The following is a 20,895-nucleotide window of genomic DNA, read 5'->3' on the forward strand; positions in this document are numbered from 1 at the left end:
TTTGTGGAGAACAATGAAAATTTAAATTGCCCAAGGAACAGTTTCAACCCTTTTGCTTGTTTTATATTGGAATTCTATGCATAATTTGGAGAAATGAGCTCAGTTGCTTAAAAAACAAAACAAAACAAAACTGATCTAGTCCAATACCTCTCAATTTGCTCTAATATATATTTATTGAGCATCTCCTTTGAGCAAGGACTGAGGCTGGGCTGGGCAGGACAGGCCTCAAGAGGCTTAAAATCTACTGAGTGGCAGTGCTGTTAAGGCAGATACATAAATAATTATAAGTTGGGAATACTGGAGTGAAGAAACTGAGGCTGAGAGGAATTAAATGACTCATCCAAGGCTATATTAATAGTGGGTGACTCAGTTAGGACCACAGTCTACTGACTGTGTGTGTACCTTTTCTGTTAGGTCACTCTGCCCTGAGATGGATACTGTTAAAGAACAGTTTTCAAAGAGTTAAAAGTATGATTCTCATACAACTATAAAATGAACATGTGTCAAAGATTTCATCCAACATAATGAGGGAACCAATAAGATGTTGACTAGTTCAAAAGAGAATTCAAGTAAGGGAGTTATAGTCGGTCAGTCAAAGGAATGCTGAAATCAGTTACCTAACAGATTCAAAATTGGTTAATGTTGTACAAGGCAATAAACCTTAACCTTTGGGGGTTACCTTTTCTGGATTTTTATGACAGAAATCACTTACGTTGCTGTTGGATAAGAATCATATACGTTGCTCTCCATTGTTGTTGGTTTTCTACAGGTCAACCTCTATTCTTACAGAATCATAAGATAGAAGTCAAACAAATGTACACATCCCTGGAAAATCAGATAATCCCTAAGCATGGTGGGTCTACTAGTCAACCCTTTGCATTACCTTGAAAGGACACCCAGTACTCCCTTTGCCTATTTCCACATTTTGGATAATTTTTCTTAACAATATTTTGTGTATGTGTGTACACACACATTTGCTGGGTGATTTTTTTTTTCCCCCAGATGTTGAAAGGGAGTTCAGCCACGCTGTTATAAAAGGGACTGAGACAGCTCCATAAAAAGTTTCAGGGACACTGGGAAAACATCACAGTGATGAGGTTGATTTCCCCCAAATATATTTGCTGGTCTTACGAACTGGGGGCAAGGGACCACTTTAGAAAATTGGATAAAGTAATTGTCAAGATAATTGGGTCATAGTAGGAATGGGTCTCCCTCATTCTGCTCTTTGCACAGTCGTCCCTCGGGATCTGTGGGAGATGGATTCCAGGCTCCCCTGACAACCAAACTCCAAGGATGCTCAAGTCCCTTACAGAAATAGTTTAGTGTTTGCATATAACCTTTGCACATCCTCCTGTATTCTGTAAATCATCTCTAGATTACTTACAATACAATGTGAATGCTATGTAAATAGTTGTAAATCCAGTGTAAATGATATGTAAATAGTTGCTGGCACGTGGCAAATTCAACTTTTGCTTTTTGGAACTTTCTGGAATTTTTTTTCCTGAATATTTCCAACTCGTGGTTGTTTGAATCTGCGGATGCAGAACCCACGGATATGGAGGGCTGACTGTACTGCAAAAGGCCTTCCTGGGGCCCTGGAGGTTTACCTGACTGAGGCCAGGAAGGCTAAGCTGGGGGAAGGAGGGAGGATGGGGACTTCTGTCCAGGCAAATGTCTGGGGTTTGCTTCCTGGTTGGGCTTCTCAAGGCTCTTTTCTTGCCTCTGGTTGTCTCTGCTCCTCCCTGCAGCTTTTTCTCTGTCCTTTGACAGTATGAAGACTGTTCACACTTGAGTGGCATTTTGTAGTGTACCCAGTGCTTCTCCTTTACCTCACTGACTTCTTTGCACAAATCCTATGAGACAGATATTATCACTTCATGGAGGTTAACTAACTTGACCAAGGTCATGACACCTAGTAAGAAGAGCATTCAGAATTCAAATACAGGTCTTCCAACTCCAAAATTCCATGCACTTCCAGCTTATATCAGTCAACTTTTTCTAATATTTCTGCGGTTTTCCCTAAAGCATTCTATATGCTTGGATCCCAAGATATATGTATTGGGAAGCTTGAGAAGATTTGCTTTCCCCTGGCAGGCCAGTAGGACACTGCTGTGGCAGTCACCCCCCACCCCCATATTTAGACTGTGTGTTAATGTTAGTGCATCCGGGCTCTGAATTCCCTGTGCAGCGGCTGTGACTAAGTCACTAGAATAATTGGAGAGAGGGTACGTTGCCATGGCTCTGGGCCTGAGATTTTCATCTGTACAATGTAGGTGTCAAATCAGTTGTTAATTAAAGCCTTTCCATCCTTCATGATCTGACACTTGCTCCATCACTTGCCACCACAGTGACCTCAGCAGTTGAGGGCTGTGATGAGTTTCTCCTGACCTTCCTCATTCTCCTTCTCCCTTACCAAACAGCTTGTGTTTGGTAAATGTCTATGGGATGGTTAAGGTGTATTTGTGTGCATCTGAGAGCTGTAAACCTGGGCATTTGGGAAAGCTGGGAAAGGATGGGGGAAGACCAGGTACTTTGTCATGTCAAATGAGATACTAATGCCTCTGTCTCTCTGTTGCAGGGCCCAACATCTGTGTCACACGAGGCGTGACCTCCTGCCAGCAATGTCTGGCTGTGAGTCCCATGTGTGCCTGGTGCTCAGATGAGGTAAGGAGCAGATATCCGACTTTATTTCTTCCCCAGACTTAGATGCTTTTGTGTAGAGACAGACCCATGGGGATATCTCCTTCCTCCTAAGTATACAAGCCCCTTGTCCCTGCTGAGCAAAACTAGGAAGAAGCCTTCCCATTGATGGGTGTCGAAGGGAGCTGTCATGGGCTGTTGCTGGGAATGCCATCCAGAGTGTATCACGTGGCCCCGGCCTTAGGCAGAGTGGTTAGGCCTGCTGGCCTCTCTGTAGCCATTGCCATCCTTTACCACACTTTGCTTGATTTTTGTTGGGGTGCAACACCCCGAGAAGCAGGGCCTCGGGTCTCAAAAAGGGAGGCATGAGAGGGTTATAGGTACAAAGGGGATGTTGGCTTATGAACATTCCAAAACTTTTAAAAGGCAAGTAAGAGAGGGGTCTTGCACTTGTGTGGGGGGCTGTTTAGACAGAGGATCTTTTCTCTTCCCTTTTCCTGTCTGATGACTGGACCCCCATGGCTTTACATTTTCCCCTTTCTTTCTCCTCTTCCTCTCCTTCCTTCCTTCTCTTGGGAAGGTGTCAATGAAAGAAAGAGCTGGGCCTATTTGGTGAGGCTAGGAGGGTGACAGGAAAGGGTTAGCTGTGTCTAGGCAGAGGATTTGTTGTGTCTGGGGCCCTAGGGAATGAGTGTGTCTGAGGGAATGGCTGTGTTTGTGGCTGGGATGGGAATTTGGAGCTGGCAAGAGCTGGGGGGTGAGTGTGGCTGGAGAAGGTCCAGTGATTACAGAGTCTGGGGCTGAGTCATGGGCCTGGTCCCCGGCAGGTGGTTACCTGAACTCCTGGCCTGGCTGCGTGTCAACCACCTGAGGCGCCCTCTCTGTCCCTGCCCTCTGCAGCTCTGTGACTGCTCTAACTCAGGCCCTCATTCTCTCTGCTTCTCTTCCCAATCTGCTGAGTTTCCTAAAAAGGCAACCTCCCTGGAAGGCTGGTGGGGGGTGGGAGCCGAGAGGCTGTGTTTATCCCTCAACGAGAGGACAGCCAGAACGACAGAGGCCAGCCCAGCACACTGCTTTGGCCTCTGAGCAGTTCAGCACGAGAACTGCTTCCAGAGGCAGCTGCCCAACATCTGGGCCACACTGACTTCATTTAGCAAACGAAATATTCCCTGGGGCTGGGAGTTGGGGGTGGGGCTGGGTTGAGCGAGCCCTTCCCCGCCACCCCCGCAGGTTCTCCACCCCTCTGGGCTGAACTGGCTGCTCAAGTGTGATGTGGCCTCCTCCCTTCTCATCTGCTGTAGGCTCCTTCCCTGGGTCGCCATCATGATATTATTAAGCTTCTTTTATGAGGAAGTTGGAATTCTGCAGCTGAATCCTTGAAGAAGGAAGAGCTGGATGGGGAGGGCGCCTCATTGGATTGGATGGCCTGTAGCTGGTTGGAGCAGTGGGGTAGCCAGGGCAGAAGCCCTAGCATCACTCAAAAGATGCTGCCCTCTCTTCAACCCAAAGCAAGACAAAATTGGAGAAACTGTGGTTCAGAGGAGTCTGGGATTCTTGGAATGTCTGTCACCTGTCTTGATCTGCATAGGAACAAGCCAGGTAACTGGCCTGCTGAGGCCATGCTGAGGCCTGACCAGACAAAGCCCTTAGGTCATGTGACCAGAATTTGGAGATATATGTAGAATATTTATTGATGGCCGTGGTGAATTTTTTCCCATGGGGCATACCAAGGTGGGAGGAGGGAAGAAAGAGGGTGGGAAAGGCACCAGGTAAGATCAAAATATCATGTAGGACTAGCCTAGGGATGGGGGATGGAGTCAGAGAGAAGACGGGTGTATCCAGGACCAAAGAAAACTAATGAGAGGAGATAGATGGTCCAATAAGATATTTTCTAGGAGGATGGAATTTAAAAGGGAAAGTGTTTTTTGTTTGTTTTTTTGTTTTTGTTTTTTTTGAGTGATAAAGTCAGATTTATTGCTCCGGATTGAATCCGTGGACAGGACCTAGGGAGGGGGAGGGGGACACAGGAAGTTAGTGAAGCATCCTCCTGGCCTTTGCTGAGTTCTCAGCACCCTGGGGAAGCGGGAGGGCCAAGGGCTTAGTGAATGACTACCATTATCTCTCTAAGAGGGGAGGAGGGGGAGCAGAGACCAGTGTGCGTTAACATTTGTCAACCAGGGAGAAATGGGAGGTGGGAATCCCGGACTGTAACTTGAACAGGACTGCTGTTTGTTTCCTGAGGGCTTCCCCTGTGCTGACCCAGTTTAACTGCTGAAAGTGTCTTGGCTGTTGATTTTAAAAACCAAACGTGAACCATCTGGGCCATTTTGCATGTGATTTGTTGAATAATCAACCCTGGAGAGCTCTCTGCCCCTGCCTCTCCTACCTTGGCTGTTACAGGCAAAGTTGGCAGTGCCTGGACAAACAACTGGTTGGGCTCAGCTTTCCCTGGTCCTGGAGGACAGCAGCTCTGGGTGTGGATAGCAAGCCCTTGGCTGGGTAATAGGAAAACATAGCCAACGTGGATGAGTGCAGAGTTTTGGGCTCATCTGCATAGGGTGTGTTCCTGGGGGACTGGACACTGATACGGGTTGGGGTGGTGTGCTGTCTCTGGACTGTGAATCTAGCAGAGAGGCTGGCTTCACAGAGAGGTTCAACTTGTGGTCTTGGCCTTGGTGGCATCGTGTTGGGATCTAGAACCTTCCAAATTTGCCTGCTGGTAAGAATCACCTAGGATGCTTGTTAAATATAAAGGTTTCCAGGATGGACCCTGAACCTATTGCATCAGAATGGGTTGTTACAATAGCAAGTTTGGCAAATATTGCTAATGGAAGGGGCTGATCATTGGGGTCATGATGGGTGGAGCTGGAGTTAAGGTTGTCAGATAAAATACAGGACACCCCAGTTAAATTGGAATCAAACAACAAATACTTTTAGTGTAAGTATGTCCCAAATACTTTTAGCATAAGTATATTCCAAATATTTACCAAATTTGGCAACCCTAATGTGGAGAGAAATACTAGGAATTCTTCTATAGTCCTGAGTGCACATCAGAAGGTAGTAGACCTGCTCACACTCAGCCTGACATCCACGGATAAAACAAGAAGAATGGGTTTGGATCTCACAAAGAAGACTCTAATAGGACTTACTTCTCATTTTCTTCTCTGCCTTTTTGGTGGGGGGAGGTTTAGGCCGCTGTTTAATTCCTTTTTAGTCACTAATATAATTTCATTCTCACTTCTCTGCTGCTTTTTCTTTCTTCCTATTTTTTTTCTTAATCTGGAGGGCAAACTCTCATCTTGAGTGTTTTGCCCCAATTTTTTATCATAAAAAAAAGGTATAGGGCTTCCCTGGTGGCGCAGTGGTTGAGAGTCCGCCTGCTGATGCAGGGGACACGGGTTCGTGCCCCGGTCCGGGAAGATCCCACATGCCGCGGAGCGGCTGGGCCTGTGAGCCATGGGCGCTGAGCCTGCACGTCCGGAGTCTGTGCTCCACAATGGGAGAGGCCACAACAGTGAGAGGCCCGCGTACCGCAAAAAAAAAAAAAAAAAGGTATAATATTAAAAGTGCTCCTCCTGTAAACAGTGGGGTGTGAGTATCAATAACCATAAACTAAAATGCTTTCCTTTTCCTCTCCTTTCTGTCTCCTCCACACCTCTCTCTGTATGTTCAAGTGATTTCTTGTCCTTACCAGATGTCAGGAGAACAATGTTAATTTTTTTGGATTGGAGGCATTTGTTAGCACTCTGGGGAAAACAATGTACCACGACCTATTGTTCCTGTCCTCCAAGAAAGATTATGCAATAATAGCAGTAGTTAGAATGGTAATAGTAAAAAAGAGTCACCTATTTGAATTTATTCGTTTATATCAGATCAAAAGGATTTGAGTCTATTTGACTTTCGTTGAGATTTTTATATTTTGAAAGCATTTCCCATTCACAGTTTTATCCCCTGTCCAACCCTGTGAAATAAGTAGAATAATGACAGTTATTCATGCTGTACTTTCCCAGTTTCTAAAATGGGATTAATGGAGAATGGGACTAGGAGCTGAATTCCCGCCAGGAGAGGGCTTGCTACAGGGCTGGGACCTCCCACTGCTGTGCTCTGGCTCTTCCCCTGGGTCTTGGTTATCTTTGCCCTTTTTGTGTAACATCTGGTTTCACTGGGAACCGGAACTTGAACACTGCTCCCCCCCTCCTTCCAGCTTTCTCTCTGAGTAACCTGGACACATTCCTTTTACCTTCTCAGCCTGGGTTATTAAGAAAGGAATGTGGCCCAGATGTGTTGAGGTCAGTGCCTTGGTGTCCTTCTGGGACAGCAGGCTCTCGGGGAGAGCGTGGCCGAGGAGCAGGCCTGTTATGTTCCTGACCCCTGAGGTCAGCGACCAGAGAGGGAGGGAAGGAGACAGTTTTTGTTTCTTAGTGTTTAGATTTCTTCCGAAATTCATAACAAACCATAAGCACTGTCAGCAAGGCTTGGCACTTCAAACTTTCTTCTAATAAACACTGCCACGTTAGGAAATGGGGGTCAGGAAACCCCCTCCAAGATATTCTCTCCCTTCACCGATGTAGCCTGAAGATACATGATGGCCTTGCTGTTCTCAGTGTTTCCTGGGCTCCCCCTTCCCTCTCTCTCCTCCAGCATCTGTCTTAGTCCTGGAAAGGATCAACAACTCAGGGCATCTCAGTCCATCCAATCATTGCCTTTTTTGGAAGGTTTTCTCTCTGGGGTTTTGTGGGACCCTGGAATCAGAGATACAGTAGAGAGTTTTTTTGAGCAAGAAAGAGACTGCTTCCTGAGAGAGAAGGGTTGGGAGAGACGGACGGAAGCAGCAAGAATTGGGGCACAAAAACGTTAAGTGTTCGTGAGTTCTCCCTTCTGCCATTCTGTCCCTGGCAGAGGGACCTGGCTGGGTGAGGGGAGGGGATTTTCATCTCTCTGAGGAGCTCTGATGTCCTGTTGGGATCCTTTGAACCAGGAAGATTAAATCTCATGTACCATTTTCCATTGCTGATGCCGTTTCTCTACCTCAGACCCGTGACGAGGAAGAAGGAAGCTGCTGGCTTCTGGAAGCTCCTTCCACATTTTGCCTGGGCTAGGGCGGTCCTCATGTCATTTGTCTTCATCCGTTCAGGCTGCTGTAGCAAAAATACCACAGACAGGGTGGCTAAACAACAAACATTTATTTCTTACAGTCCTGGAGGCTAGAAAGTCCAAGATCAAGGTAGCAGCAAATTCAGTGTCATAGATGGCCATCTCCTCACCGTGTCTTCCCATGGTGGAAGGGGCCAGGGAGGTGTCTGGGACCTTTGTTTAAAATAAAGGCACAATCCCATTTACGAGGGCTCCACCTCATGACCTGTCACCTCCCAAGACCCCACCTCCTAATACCACCACCTTGGAGATTAGGGTTTAATATATGAATTCTGGGGGGGACACACATTCAGTCTGCAGTACTGTTGGTGTTGTTCATGGTCCCATCCACATGGGGAAGCCTTTCCGCCTATCAGAGGAGGGCTGGGCAGGAGTGGGAGAGGGACGTCGAGCATCGGGAGGGGTTTAAGCTACAGAGTCCTGATTTTTTGAGTATGGATGTCTCCTTGTGGCCCAATCCCTCTCCTGGAAACATGGCTTCCAGTCACCTGAGGAGCTGAGGAGGCAGAATGTTATCTATCCTTCCCACACCTTCCGTATCCCCATCTTGCATCCTGTTCCCTACCTGGTGCATTCTCAGGTGTGGCTCTTCCCGGGACTGTTTCTTCTACATTCCTGCTTCTCTGCCTTGATTCCCACTCTACACAGAATGCAATACAACTTACCGTTTTATGAGGATAATTACAGTCAGACAATCCAGTCAGCATCTCACTTCTGCCACTTCTTAGCTCTGTAGCTTTGGGCAAAATACTTAATTTCTCCAAACCTTTGATTTCTTACTTGTAAGATTGGGTTCCTCGTTTGTGAAGCCTCCAAGCCTCAGGTTTGTAATTTGTAAAATAATAATAATTCCAGCATTACAGGACTGTAATCAAGAGGATTGCAATAATCCATGTAAAGTGCTTCTTTTGGTACCTGACATGCAGTGAGTACTCCATACATGTTAACACTAGTTGTTTTGGGATGTTGGTATGGGTTATTCAGCTGACTTCTGGAAGTGGTTGTGAGAGGGGGTGGGTAGGGATGCGGGGGATTGTGGGGTTGAAGGCCTAGGTATTTCGAAATAGGTCCAAGGAGGGTTTTTCTAGCTTTCCAGGCAGTTCCCCCAGCCTGGCAAGAAGCCCTTATGGGCTTGTGCCCACACGGTGCTGGCTAAGTTTGCTGAATGTCAGAGCAGGAAGGAACTGAAAACACCATGTCATCTAACCTCTTTAACAGGGGTGAACAGGTGAGGAAACTGAGGTTCAGTGGAGTGAAATGACTTATCTGAGGTCACAGGCTGGTTAGTGGCAGACCTAGGATTGAACCCATTTCCTGATTTCTAGTGTTCATTCCAATGCAGCATGTCCCCCGTTCGATACTCAGGTGGAAACACACACTGAACCCCAGAGGGCTGTGGGATACACACCGGGGTGTTTGGAAGGGCACTCAGTCTGCCATTTGGCCAGGGTGAGGGAGGAAGCTGAAAGTGCTAAGACAGGCTCTGGTCAGTGGCTTGACATCATGGGATTTGCCTAAGCTTGTGAAGTTTATTCAAAATTAATTTATCCAGGAACTATTTATAGAACATGTTACAATAATAGCTAAGATTTATTGAACCCTTACCCTATGGCAGGCACCGTGCTATGTGTTTTACACTCACTGTCTTATATGGTCTTGCAGAACATCCCTGTGAAGCTGGGGCTATTATTATTTTCGTGTTACAGATGAGGAAACGAAGCCTGGAGAGTTGAGGTGACTCACCCTAGTAACCAGCTAGTAAGAGGCAATGCTGGGATATAGCCTCAGCCAATCTGTGCTCTTAGCCCCTACTCTCTGCTGCTTCCCCATATCCTCCCCCAATCACTTAGTCGTCAGTCTCACATTGTGTGCTGGGAATAGAGGGGAAATGAGACATACATAGTCCCTGCCCTCGTGGATCTCACACCCCAGCCAGTGTTTTAACACAGTGCCTTCCAAACTGTTTTAACCCTGGCCTACAGAAAGACATACATTGTGTATCATTATTTATTATACATATTATACCCTACTCCCCAACATATAAACCTTTCCCGGGACTTCCCTGGTGGTCCAGTGGGTAAGACTCCACGCTCCCAACGCAGGGGGCCCGGGGTTTGATCCATGGTGGGGGAACTAGATCCCACATGTTACAACTAAGAAGCCCGCCTGCCGCAATGAAGATCCCTTGTGCCACAACTAAGACCTGACGCAGCCAAAATAAATGAATAAAATAAATAAAAACTAAATATTAAAAAAAAGAAGCTTAAAAAAGATTGAAACTTAAAAACTTAAAAAATAAATAAATAAACCTTTCCCAAAACAATATTTACTTTTACCACTTACATACTTTGATACTTTCTATTCTATTATGTTGCATTTTAATAAATTGGTGGTTGAGACCTACTACATTGATTTTTGAGACCCACAGGTGGGTTGCGTTTTACAGTTTGGAAAACACTGGTCCAACAGGCCTCTTACTGTACTGTTCCTCTTCCTACCTACCCATCCATGAACAGGCACTCACCCAACCTTTCGGATGCCTCCGTCTCCCCCTTCTGTACAACAGGCCTAGGGGCTGTCTTAGGAAGGACCACACGAGTTCATTTATGTTGGTTTAGCTCCAAAGTGCTGGGTAAGCTCTAGGCTGCTGGGGTGTGGCAGAGCCTGCAGGAAGCAGAGAACCACCGCAGCTCTGATCACAGGGCTTCCTCTCGTCTTACAGGCTCTGCCTCCGGGCTCGCCCCGCTGTAACCTGAAGGAGAATCTGCTGAAGGATGACTGCGCCCTGGAGTCCATCGAGTTCCCCATCAGCGAGGCCAGAATCCTGGAGGCCAGGCCCCTCAGTGACAAGGGCTCTGGAGACAGCTCCCAGATCACTCAAGTCAGTCCCCAGCGGATTGCGCTCCGGCTACGGCCAGGTAGGGATCCTGCAGAAGTAGCTCACCGTGGAATTGGGGTGGGAAGAGAAGGATGTGGAGGGAAGTGTGGGCAGGAGAATGGAAGAAAGTGGAAGGTTTGGGGACTTGAAGTCAGAAGATCTGAGTTTGAATCTTGACTCTTCCATATATTAGCTGTTTGACTTTGGGCAAGTTACTTAACCCTTCTAACTTAGTAGGTACACAAAATATGTTTGTTTCTCTTTCCCCCAATGCCTGTTTTACCCAGCATACAGCTTTTTATTGAGGCTCAAGTGAGTCTAAGATGAGAAAGCAACTTGTAAGCTCGTTCTCCATGTAAGATTGGGGAAGGGCATGCATGGGGGCAGAGAAAGTAGAGGCAGGAGGCCTTCAGAGGGAGGAAGGATTAGGCTAAGAGACAGGATTTTTTTTTTTTGAGACAGGCTTTTAAAAAAAAAATTTTTTTTTGGCTCCGTCGGGTCTTTGTGCTGTGTGCGGGCTTTCTCTAGTTGCAGTGAGCGGGGGCTACTCTTTGTTGCAGCACGCAGGCTTCTCATTGCGGTGGCTTTTCTTGTTGCAGAGCATGGGTTCTCGGCATGTGGGCTTCAGTAGTTGTGGCACGTGGGCTCAGTAGTTGTGGCTTGCCAGATCTAGAGCGCAGGCCCAGTAGTTGTGGCTCACGGGCTTAGTTGCTCCGTGGCCTGTGGGATCTGCCTGGACCAGGGATTGAATCCATGTCCCCTGCATTGACAGGTGGATTTTTTTTTATTAGTTTCTGCTTTATAACAAAGTGAATCAGTCATACATATACATCTGTTCCCACATTCCTTCCCTCATGCATCTCTCTCCCTCCCACCCTCCCCATCCCACCCCTCCAGGCGGTCACAAAGCACCGAGCCGATCTCCCTGTGCTCTGCGGCCGCCTCCCAGACAAGTGGATTTTTAACCACTGTGCCACCAGGGAAGTCCAGAGACAGGCTTTTCTGAAGCACTCATTTTGACTTTTCAATTAAGTCAGGAATTTAAGAAAGTACCTTCTACGTGCAAGACGTATATTGGTAACTATGGGATTCAGAGAAGGGTGGGACATAGTTCCTACCTTTTACAGAGTCTGAAGTGTAATAACTGCCAACACTTCTGTGATTCAGGGTGGTAGACCCTTGGGACCCAGAGGACTAGACAGATGAGGATTTAGAGAGGGTGGAGACTTTTAGAATGGAAAAGAAGAGGTTAAAAATAGGGTCAAGAGATTGGAAGAGGAATAGAATTGCAAGGGGAGAGGAAAAGGGACCAGGGCTTTCAAGTTTGGTTTGATTAAAAAGTTACTTCAGGGAATTCCCTGGAGGTCCAGTGGTTAAGGCTTGGCGCTTTCACTGCCAGGTCCCGGGTTCAATCCCTGGTCGGGGAACTAAGATCCCGCAAGACAAGTGGTGCGGCAAAAAAAAAAAAAAAAAAAGGTACTTCATCCCAGCTGTGTCCAGATCTACTTAAGTCTTAGAGGGAGAAGAGGGGAAGAATTAACGTCCTTCTGCCTTGCAGATGATTCGAAGAATTTCTCCGTCCAAGTTCGGCAGGTGGAGGATTACCCTGTGGACATCTACTACTTAATGGACCTGTCTTATTCCATGAAGGATGATCTGTGGAGCATCCAGAACCTGGGAACCAAGCTGGCCTCCCAGATGCGTAAGCTCACCAGTAACCTGCGGATTGGCTTCGGGGCCTTTGTGGACAAGCCCGTTTCACCATACATGTACATCTCCCCACCAGAGGCCCTCAGAAACCCCTGCTATGAGTAAGTCTCTCTTCTAGAAGCCAGGGCAGCATCTCTCCCCATTGCCCCAGACAAATCCAAGTCCTGCTTCCTCTTTCTAGTCTAGGGTAGCTTTGTTGGCTGCCTTCTGGCCAAATCATATCTCCTCTCTACCATGGTCTCCCTGTCTGGCAAGTGGGCCAACCCATTGATCTGGAGTGTTGTATTAATAGAGTCCAAGGCTGTTTGGAGATGTAGAAAGGAAATCCATCAGCTTCTTGGTCTAGGCCACGAATAAATAGTATAAGTAGATAGAGGAGTTATGATTTCAGAATGATTGATTCCATTGCTATTGTCATCATTGTCCTCGTTATCCAGACTATGAGTCCTGCAGGGTTAAAATGCAAGGAATTAAGTCCTAGAGAAATAGGAAAGAGTGGAAATGATATTTATTGAACCCCCTAATAGCATAAGTTGATGTGTCCCTCTGTTGAGAGTTTGACTTACGACTGAATGGCTTATTTATTTGTTAGAGACTATGCAAATCCATGGATTATAATTTAAAATGAGGGTTACCGAGCCTGACAAGGTATGAATTTACTTTTTAGATTCGAGAGTTATATGATGTGCCTTTTTAACCTTCTGTCTGGATTGTAAGGTTCCCCAGAAATTGTGTCAGCCATCAATTAAACAAACCATTGGACTGGGGACAGAAATGCTCCTGTTCGGCACAGATCTATCAATTTATTGATAGTTCAGGGACATTAAGTTATTGATGAACTTTTGCTTTGTTGTTGTGTTAATGTTACTTGAGAGAAGTGTGAAGTATAAAGTGATAGCAACAACAACTAGGGCCTCACTGTGATCTCAAAGCTTTACATCTATTAACTCATTTAAGCCTCACAACTCTTATGAGATATGTGTTATCATGTCCCCATTTCTTTATAGGTTAGGTGTAGAGAAGCTTGCCTAGGGTTCCATGACTAGTAAGTCAAGGAGCTGGGATTTGAACCCAGGGAGTCTGGTTCCACAGTTCACTCCCTTATCCTCTGATCTGGCTGGAGATTAGGTCAATGGAGTCTAAACTTGGAGTCTAAACTGTCTGGGTAATGGTAGTTGTATAGAACTCGCCTGGGCATTCCACTGTCTATATCTGTCCCCCTCTTTTCCCTCCCACTCCCCAAGCAGCCTTTTCCATCAGATGTCTGCTTAAATCATTCCTTCCCTCCCCAGTATGAAGACCACCTGTTTGCCCATGTTTGGCTACAAACATGTGCTGACGCTAACGGACCAGGTGACCCGTTTTAATGAGGAGGTGAAGAAGCAGAGTGTGTCACGAAACCGAGATGCCCCAGAGGGTGGCTTTGATGCCATCATGCAGGCTACCGTCTGTGATGTGAGTTTGGAGGGCATGGAGTGCCAGGTGTGGGTGGTGCAGATCAAAACGGGGAAGGAAGTGGCTCAACTGTGGGGATTTCTATGTGAAATACGAGACAGGAACTAAACAGAGCTTTGTACAATTTGAGCAACAAGTTGCTCCTGATCAGCAGCCTCTGCTTGTATCCGCTCCCTGGCCAGAGCTGATACTTTTTTCTTTTTTTTTCTTTTTTTTTTTTTTTTTGCGGTACGCGGGCCTCTCACTGCTGTGGCCTCTCCCGTTGCGGAGCACAGGCTCCGGATGCGCAGGCTCAGTGGCCGTGGCTCACGGGCCCAGCCGCTCCGCGGCATGTGGGATCTTCCCGAACCGGGGCACGAACCCGCGTCCCCTGCATCGGCAGGCGGACTCTCAACCACTGTGCCACCAGGGAAGCCCATGAGCTGATACATTTTTGAACCTCAGTGGTCCCAGATGTTTTCTGGGGAGAGGATCTTCTCTGGAAGTGTATCAGAGTCAAGGCTGGGTTCACTTAACCTCAGCAAAGTGGGCAGATGTCCAGATCGGATTTCTTCTAACCCAACCCAGGTCTGCAGATGCAGATGGGTTTCTAGATGGGCCATGTGATTATCATTGAAGAAGTTCTATTTGGAGTTGAAGTAGGTGTCTTTCAGCTGCTTGAACTAATGAGCCCTGAGACTGTTTTCCTAAGAGAACAGAAACCCCTGAGTTGGAAAACGCCAGCTTATGTTCCAAGGACTAGGACTGAGGTGCTTCTCCAAGACAACTTGTCTAGCCCTTCAGATGGGGAGCTTCTTGGGTCTTTGTTTTGTACCAGTGACATGGCTAAAGTCGCTGTCTCTCTTTTGCCTTTTTTTTTTTTTTAACAGGAGAAGATTGGCTGGAGGAATGATGCCTCCCACTTGCTGGTGTTTACCACTGATGCCAAGACCCATATAGCGCTGGATGGAAGGCTGGCTGGCATTGTCCAGCCCAATGATGGGCAGTGTCATGTGGGCAGTGACAACCATTATGCTGCCTCTACTACCATGGTGAGATTCTCGGTACCACCTATGGTTCCTATTCACTGTGGCCAGGACTGCCCTTACCCAGGCAGAGTCTTTGTGTGAATATGAAAATGGCAGCCCTTCCTCTGGGCAAGGCTCAGGGCTCCTTCCAGCTCGTCCTCACCTTTCCCACCTACTGGACACCCTCATCCAGGGTACCACCCGTACAGCCATTAGAGATGGTCCTGACTGTGGTCGGTGTTTCCACTGCCTCCAGCACCCGCAGCAGCATCATGGCATCCAGAATGGACCCAGAGGACTTTTGCAGGTCCAGCTGGAAAGCAGGCCATCCTGTCGACTGTGCATGGATTAGCCCCTTCTTGGAATATCATGCTCACTTGTGGTTATTGGAAGAAGACAGAGGAAAAAGAGACAAAGATCATCAAAAGCATAGAAAGCCAGTCCTGTGAGGAAACATTAAAGGGCTCAGAGTCATTTAGCTGGAATAAAAGAAGGCTAAAGGATGGTTTAGCTGATACATGAGAAGACTTTTTTTTTTAATTTATTTTTTATTGAGGCAACATTGGTTTATAACATTATATGTCTCATGGGTACAACATTATATTTCTACTTTGGTGTACGCTACAGCGTGCTCACCACCAAAAATTTAGTTTCCATCTGTCACCATACAGTTGATCCCCTTTACCTATTTCTCCCTCCCCACAACCCCTTCCCCTCTGGTAATCACTGCTCTGTATGAGAAGACTTCTTACAAGTTGTTTTCTGTATAACTTGTTTTTATTTAACCATAGAAGGTTAAGTAAGAGGAGAGGAGTTTACATTGAAACAGGAGAAATTGCAGTAAGCCATAAAGAAAACGTAGAGCCCTGCAGGATGCTGATACTCTGAGTATCTAGAGGGAGGTGTGAACTTTTCATTTCTGAAACACAATATAGCAACTACCTCATCTAGGTGGCTTTAAGGTACATCTGTGAAAAGGAACCTGAGTTGCATGATCTCATGAGCTCCCTGAAAGGTCTAGGATCCCAGGGACATGTTCATAATTTACCAGCACCCCCATTTTGACTTGAATTCTTTGGTGTCAGCCATATACAGGTTGAGCACTACCAGGCAATGGGCGAGTCTGTAACGATTGACATCTAGTCTATGCAGGGCCTTACCAGGGGCCAAGGGAGATAACAAGACTATAGAAGGTCCCATCCTTAGGGAGATTTTGGTTTAGTCGAGGAGATGTGGTACCAGTAACAGAAGATGCATGATTACTGCTAACTGGATAGAATAGTTGATGAGGATTTTAGGTATTCAAAAGAGGAAAGCTCATCATGAACTGGGATGATCAGGGAAGGCCTCCTCGAGAAGGTGGGACCTGAGCTGGATCCTAAGGAAGGAGGAGGATTACCAAAAAGAAGGCCACTCGAGGTGGGAGAAAGACAGTGGGCCAGCTCAGTGGTAAGTAGAAGGGGGAGAGAGGTGAATGATTGGAAAGGAAGGTTGAGACCACATGGTGAAGGATTGCAAGCAACAACCCAAGGCATTTGTCAGTAGCTGCAAAATGGGAGGAAGCTTCAAAACAATGAGGTCTGGCAGTACCTGACCCAGGGAAGCTGCTCCTTGGTACGAATACACTGAATTTGAGTAGGAAAACAGAGGTGCTTAGTTTTGGCACTACCAGCCTGTACCTCTTTATCTATCCTTAGAGCTCACAACTGGGTTTGTGTTTGCCTCACATTGTCATGGGGTGAAAAGGTCTAAGTCAGAGCCATGGCCCAAATCACCCAAGTCCTAAGGCTTAGAATCCATGGATGTATGTGAATAGACTTCTTAACTAACCTCCACATCCTCTCTTTTCATAGGATTATCCCTCTCTGGGGCTGATGACCGAGAAGCTGTCCCAGAAAAACATCAATTTGATCTTTGCAGTGACTGAAAATGTAGTGAATCTCTACCAGGTGACTATGCCTTTGGGGCTTCCTGGAGTGGGAGTGGGGCCTGTGATGGGTGGACTTGTCTCAGGGAACCAGCCCACACCAGCTCTGGCCATGCTCCCTAACTGGGAAAGACCCAGGAGCTCATGATTCCTTTCGACGGTCTCTCTCCTCCAACTTTGAACCTAGCAGGATAGGGGTGTCGATGTTTGCAGTGGTGGAGGGGAGTAATTCAGTGGGGAGAGGGGTGTGAGTAATTCAGGGGGAGATAGGGGTGTGAGAGGTTGTCTATAATTTTGCTCAGTGCTGAAAAACTGCTACATATATTCCTGGCAGTGACAAGTAAAATATCCCATCCTTCCCTCAAGTTTCATTTCAAGACCCTCAATCTGATTTGGGGAGGGCTTTTGGAGACCACCAGCTTCATCAGTCATCCCCGGACATCTTTGTCTTCCTTTCTAGAACTATAGTGAGCTCATCCCAGGGACCACAGTGGGGGTTCTGTCTACTGATTCCAGCAATGTCCTCCAGCTCATTGTTGATGCTTACGGGGTAAGTGTCTTACACTGGGAATGGGCCTGCTAAGAGTCCACTTCACTTGGCATTACCCAGGAGCGCTCAGATTTGGGAGTCCTGGCTGCACATCGACCATGCAGCTTTCACTGCCTTCCTCTTATTCTTCCAGAGGCCAGGAAGTGATAGCCAGCGCTGGGAGGATGGCAGCCTTCTGAGATAGAAACGGCTCAGAAAGGAATGCTAAGGAGGCTTAGGAACAATGGGGGAAGAGCTTAGAGAAGGTGGAAGAGAAAGAGAGGGTGAGGATGGTGATGAGGAAGAGCAGGGCTCTGAAATTGAGGGGGGCGGGTGCAGAGTGATGGAGATCTGGGCCCCAACAATAGAGCAAAGAGGGAGCTGAACCATGGGGAATGTGAGGTTGATGAAAAATCAGGTAGAAAGTGCTACTAGCCAAGGTGACCAGTATTAGTGCTCCCTTCTTGCACGTCCGTGAGGCCTGCAGGAGGGCGTAGCTGGTTTAGATTTTCCCCAGACTCACCTAGAAGCAAGTGGAGAAAGAGAGAGAGCAGTTCTTGGGCTGGAAATATAGCAGGAAACAGGCTCCTAGGGATGCTCTGGCAGTTTGCAGGTGGACCTCAGCATCTGGCACTGCAGGTGAGTCCAGGACCATCTGGGAGGTTTTGCTTGGGATGTAACTGGCTCCTACTCATTTCCTCGCAGCCCATTTTCTTATCTTCTCTTGCCCTTTTCTGCTCAGAAAATCCGCTCTAAAGTAGAGCTGGAAGTGCGTGACCTCCCTGAGGAGTTGTCCTTATCCTTCAACGCCACCTGTCTCAACAACGAGGTCATCCCAGGCCTTAAGTCTTGTGTCGGACTCAAGATTGGAGACACGGTGAGGTGGGCTGGGCAGGGGCTGAGGCTGCAGCTCTGACCTTAGCCTGTGCCCCAGAGCGTCTGTGGGCACCCACCCCTTCCTTCCCTGTACCTTCTTTCTGAATGTCCTTACAAGTTAGGTGTAATGGAGCTGCCAGCCTTTTCCTCTGAGGCTTCTGTTGCCTAAACCTTCTCTATCCATTAAGTAACTTCACCATCAGGATTTTTAAAAACTTGCATTTAGGTTACCTCTGTTTATGCACAGTTGATTGCAAATGAAAATATTTCCACCTTCAGCCCCTAACAGCTCTCCAGCCTCCCCTAAGGTAATGCCTTTCTTTGCTTCACAAGGTAAAACGGCAGTGTCATCTATAAATATTCATTGACCACCGACTTTGTGCCAGGCATTGTTCCAGCTGCTGAAGATTTGGCAGCAAACAGAATAGGCAAAAATAGCCACCCTCGAAACGAACACAACATTTTAAATCAATTATACCCCAATAAAAATTAAAAGGAAAAAAAACCACATACACACACAAAGTACCCACCCTCCTGGAACGTCAGAATGCAAATGTTCATTTTGCCTCTCCAGTCCATCTGTAGTTTTCCTTCCTTAGTGGCTGGTTCTTCTCTGCTTCTGCCTTAGGGGAGAGGGGTTGGTGAAAGGGGTGGAAAAAAAGAGGGGCTATCTATAGCTATATCATCTGTGTCTACATCATCTCTGTCTATATATCTGTTTCCATCCATCCATCTCTCTATCTTCTAGGCACATGTGCACATACCCTGTGTAAAAAATATTGGCCTGGAACATGTTTGATTGCATAAGTGATGAAATGTTTTGTGGAAATTGCACAGTAGACTGAGCCTGTGGTTGGCCACTGTTGGTGTGAAATAGTGCTTTGTATATCTTGAGGATATTATGTAATCAGTCCCGCTAGCTTATTTGGCCACGGCAGAGCATTTGCAAGATCAAAGGTTCTTTTCTGCTTGAGCTGGTTTATTTTCACGTGTGGAATTTTAGAAAAAAGCGCTCGTGATTGTAAACCATGTCTACACCCAGCCAGATATGCCCCGACTGCACAACTATCCCCAGGCTCTTGCTTTGGCTTTGCAGACCGTGGTGGTGGGAAGGCTGAGGAACTCCAGCTTGCTGGGGGACAGGACCCCCAGTTTGGGTATTCCTGGGCAGGGCAGGGAAGAGCTTCTTTCCCTCCAGGGCTGGAGTGTCAACAGGGTCCACCTGTGTCTGAATGCGATCTTACTTTCCATCCAGGTGAGCTTCAGCATTGAGGCCAAGGTGCGTGGCTGCCCCCAGGAGAAGGAGAAGTCCTTCACCATCAAGCCTGTGGGCTTCAAAGACAGCCTCACCGTCCAGGTCACCTTCGACTGTGACTGTGCCTGCCAGGCCCAGGCTGAACCTCACAGCCACCACTGCAACAACGGCAACGGGACCTTTGAGTGTGGGGTGTGCCTCTGCGGGCCTGGCTGGCTGGGGTCCCAGTGTGAGTGCTCAGAAGAGGACTACCGTCCCTCCCAGCAGGACGAGTGTAGCCCCCGGGAAGGCCAGCCCATCTGCAGCCAGCGGGGCGAGTGTCTCTGTGGCCAGTGCGTCTGCCATAGCAGTGACTTTGGCAAGATCACGGGCAAGTACTGCGAGTGTGATGACTTCTCCTGTGTCCGCTACAAGGGGGAGATGTGCTCAGGTGAGTAGAACTGCACACCCCTCCCGTCCTGGTACCCCCACACACTCACACATCTGCAGCCTCTGGAAATGGATGCAGGCCAGGGCTTGAGGTGGGCACAGGAAGGCCCGGGGGCAGAGCGGGTAGATGGTGTGCCACTCCAATGGCAGGAAACAGAAATGAGTTTCTCTTTAATCCTCTCAGCTCCCTCCCTCTGCCCTTGCTCGAGGGGCACAAGGAAGAAAAATGAGCATCTGCTTCCAGGGGCTTCTCTCCTAGAAGAGGGTAGGGAGACGTGGGGAAACTTGAAAGTGAAGATCGTTTTTTTCTTTTCCTTCATCTGCCCTTCTGCTAGTATTTTGTCACTGGTTCCTAATCTTTTCGAGGGTATGGACCAACCCCTTTTTAAGTTTAAAAAAAATCACTGACATCGGATGAATGGATAAAGAAGATGTGGCACATATATACAATGGAATATTACTCAGCCATAAAAAGAAACGAAATTGAGCTATTTGTAATGAGGTAGATGGACCTAGAGTCTGTCATACAGAGTGAAGTAAGTCAGAAAGAGAAAGACAAATACTGTATGCTGACACATATGTATGGAATTTAAGAAAAAAAATGTCATGAAGAACATAGGGGTAAGACAGGAATAAAGACACAGACCTACTAGAGAATGGACTTGAGGATATGGGGAGGGGGAAGGGTAAGCTGTGACAAAGTGAAAGAGCGGCATGGACATATATACACTACCAAACGTAAGGTAGATAGCTAGTGGGAAGCAGCCGCATAGCACGGGGAGATCAGCTGGGTGCTTTGTGACCGCCTGGAGGGGTGGGATAAGGAGGGTGGGAGGGAGACGCAAAAGGGAGGGGATATGGGAACATATGTATATGTATAACTGATTAAATTTGTTATAAAGCAGAAACTAAAAAAAAAAAAAAAAAACCTACAGTGAGGTATCACCTCACACCAGTTAGAATGGGCATCATCAGAAAATCTACAAACAACAAATGGTGGAGAGGGTGTGGAGAAAAGGGAACCTTCTTGCACTG

The 20,895-nt window shown here is 47.2% G+C and overlaps 1 protein-coding gene across 1 annotated transcript in view; it reads left to right on the forward strand.

Annotated features, from left to right (window-relative positions):
- ITGB3 (integrin subunit beta 3) overlaps positions 1-20,895 on the forward strand; it is a 52,369-nt gene that overhangs the window by 12,648 nt on the left and 18,826 nt on the right. The window contains exons 2-10 of the mRNA XM_060081060.1: positions 2,579-2,664; positions 10,517-10,712; positions 12,231-12,483; positions 13,675-13,837; positions 14,707-14,868; positions 16,698-16,793; positions 17,232-17,321; positions 18,043-18,177; positions 19,432-19,861. Of these exons, the coding sequence (XP_059937043.1) occupies positions 2,579-2,664; positions 10,517-10,712; positions 12,231-12,483; positions 13,675-13,837; positions 14,707-14,868; positions 16,698-16,793; positions 17,232-17,321; positions 18,043-18,177; positions 19,432-19,861 (1,611 nt within the window). The remainder of the gene's footprint in view (positions 1-2,578; positions 2,665-10,516; positions 10,713-12,230; positions 12,484-13,674; positions 13,838-14,706; positions 14,869-16,697; positions 16,794-17,231; positions 17,322-18,042; positions 18,178-19,431; positions 19,862-20,895) is intronic.

This window comes from Mesoplodon densirostris, chromosome 18, assembly GCF_025265405.1.
Source record: "Mesoplodon densirostris isolate mMesDen1 chromosome 18, mMesDen1 primary haplotype, whole genome shotgun sequence".
In the NCBI taxonomy this organism is placed as follows: domain Eukaryota; kingdom Metazoa; phylum Chordata; class Mammalia; order Artiodactyla; family Ziphiidae; genus Mesoplodon; species Mesoplodon densirostris.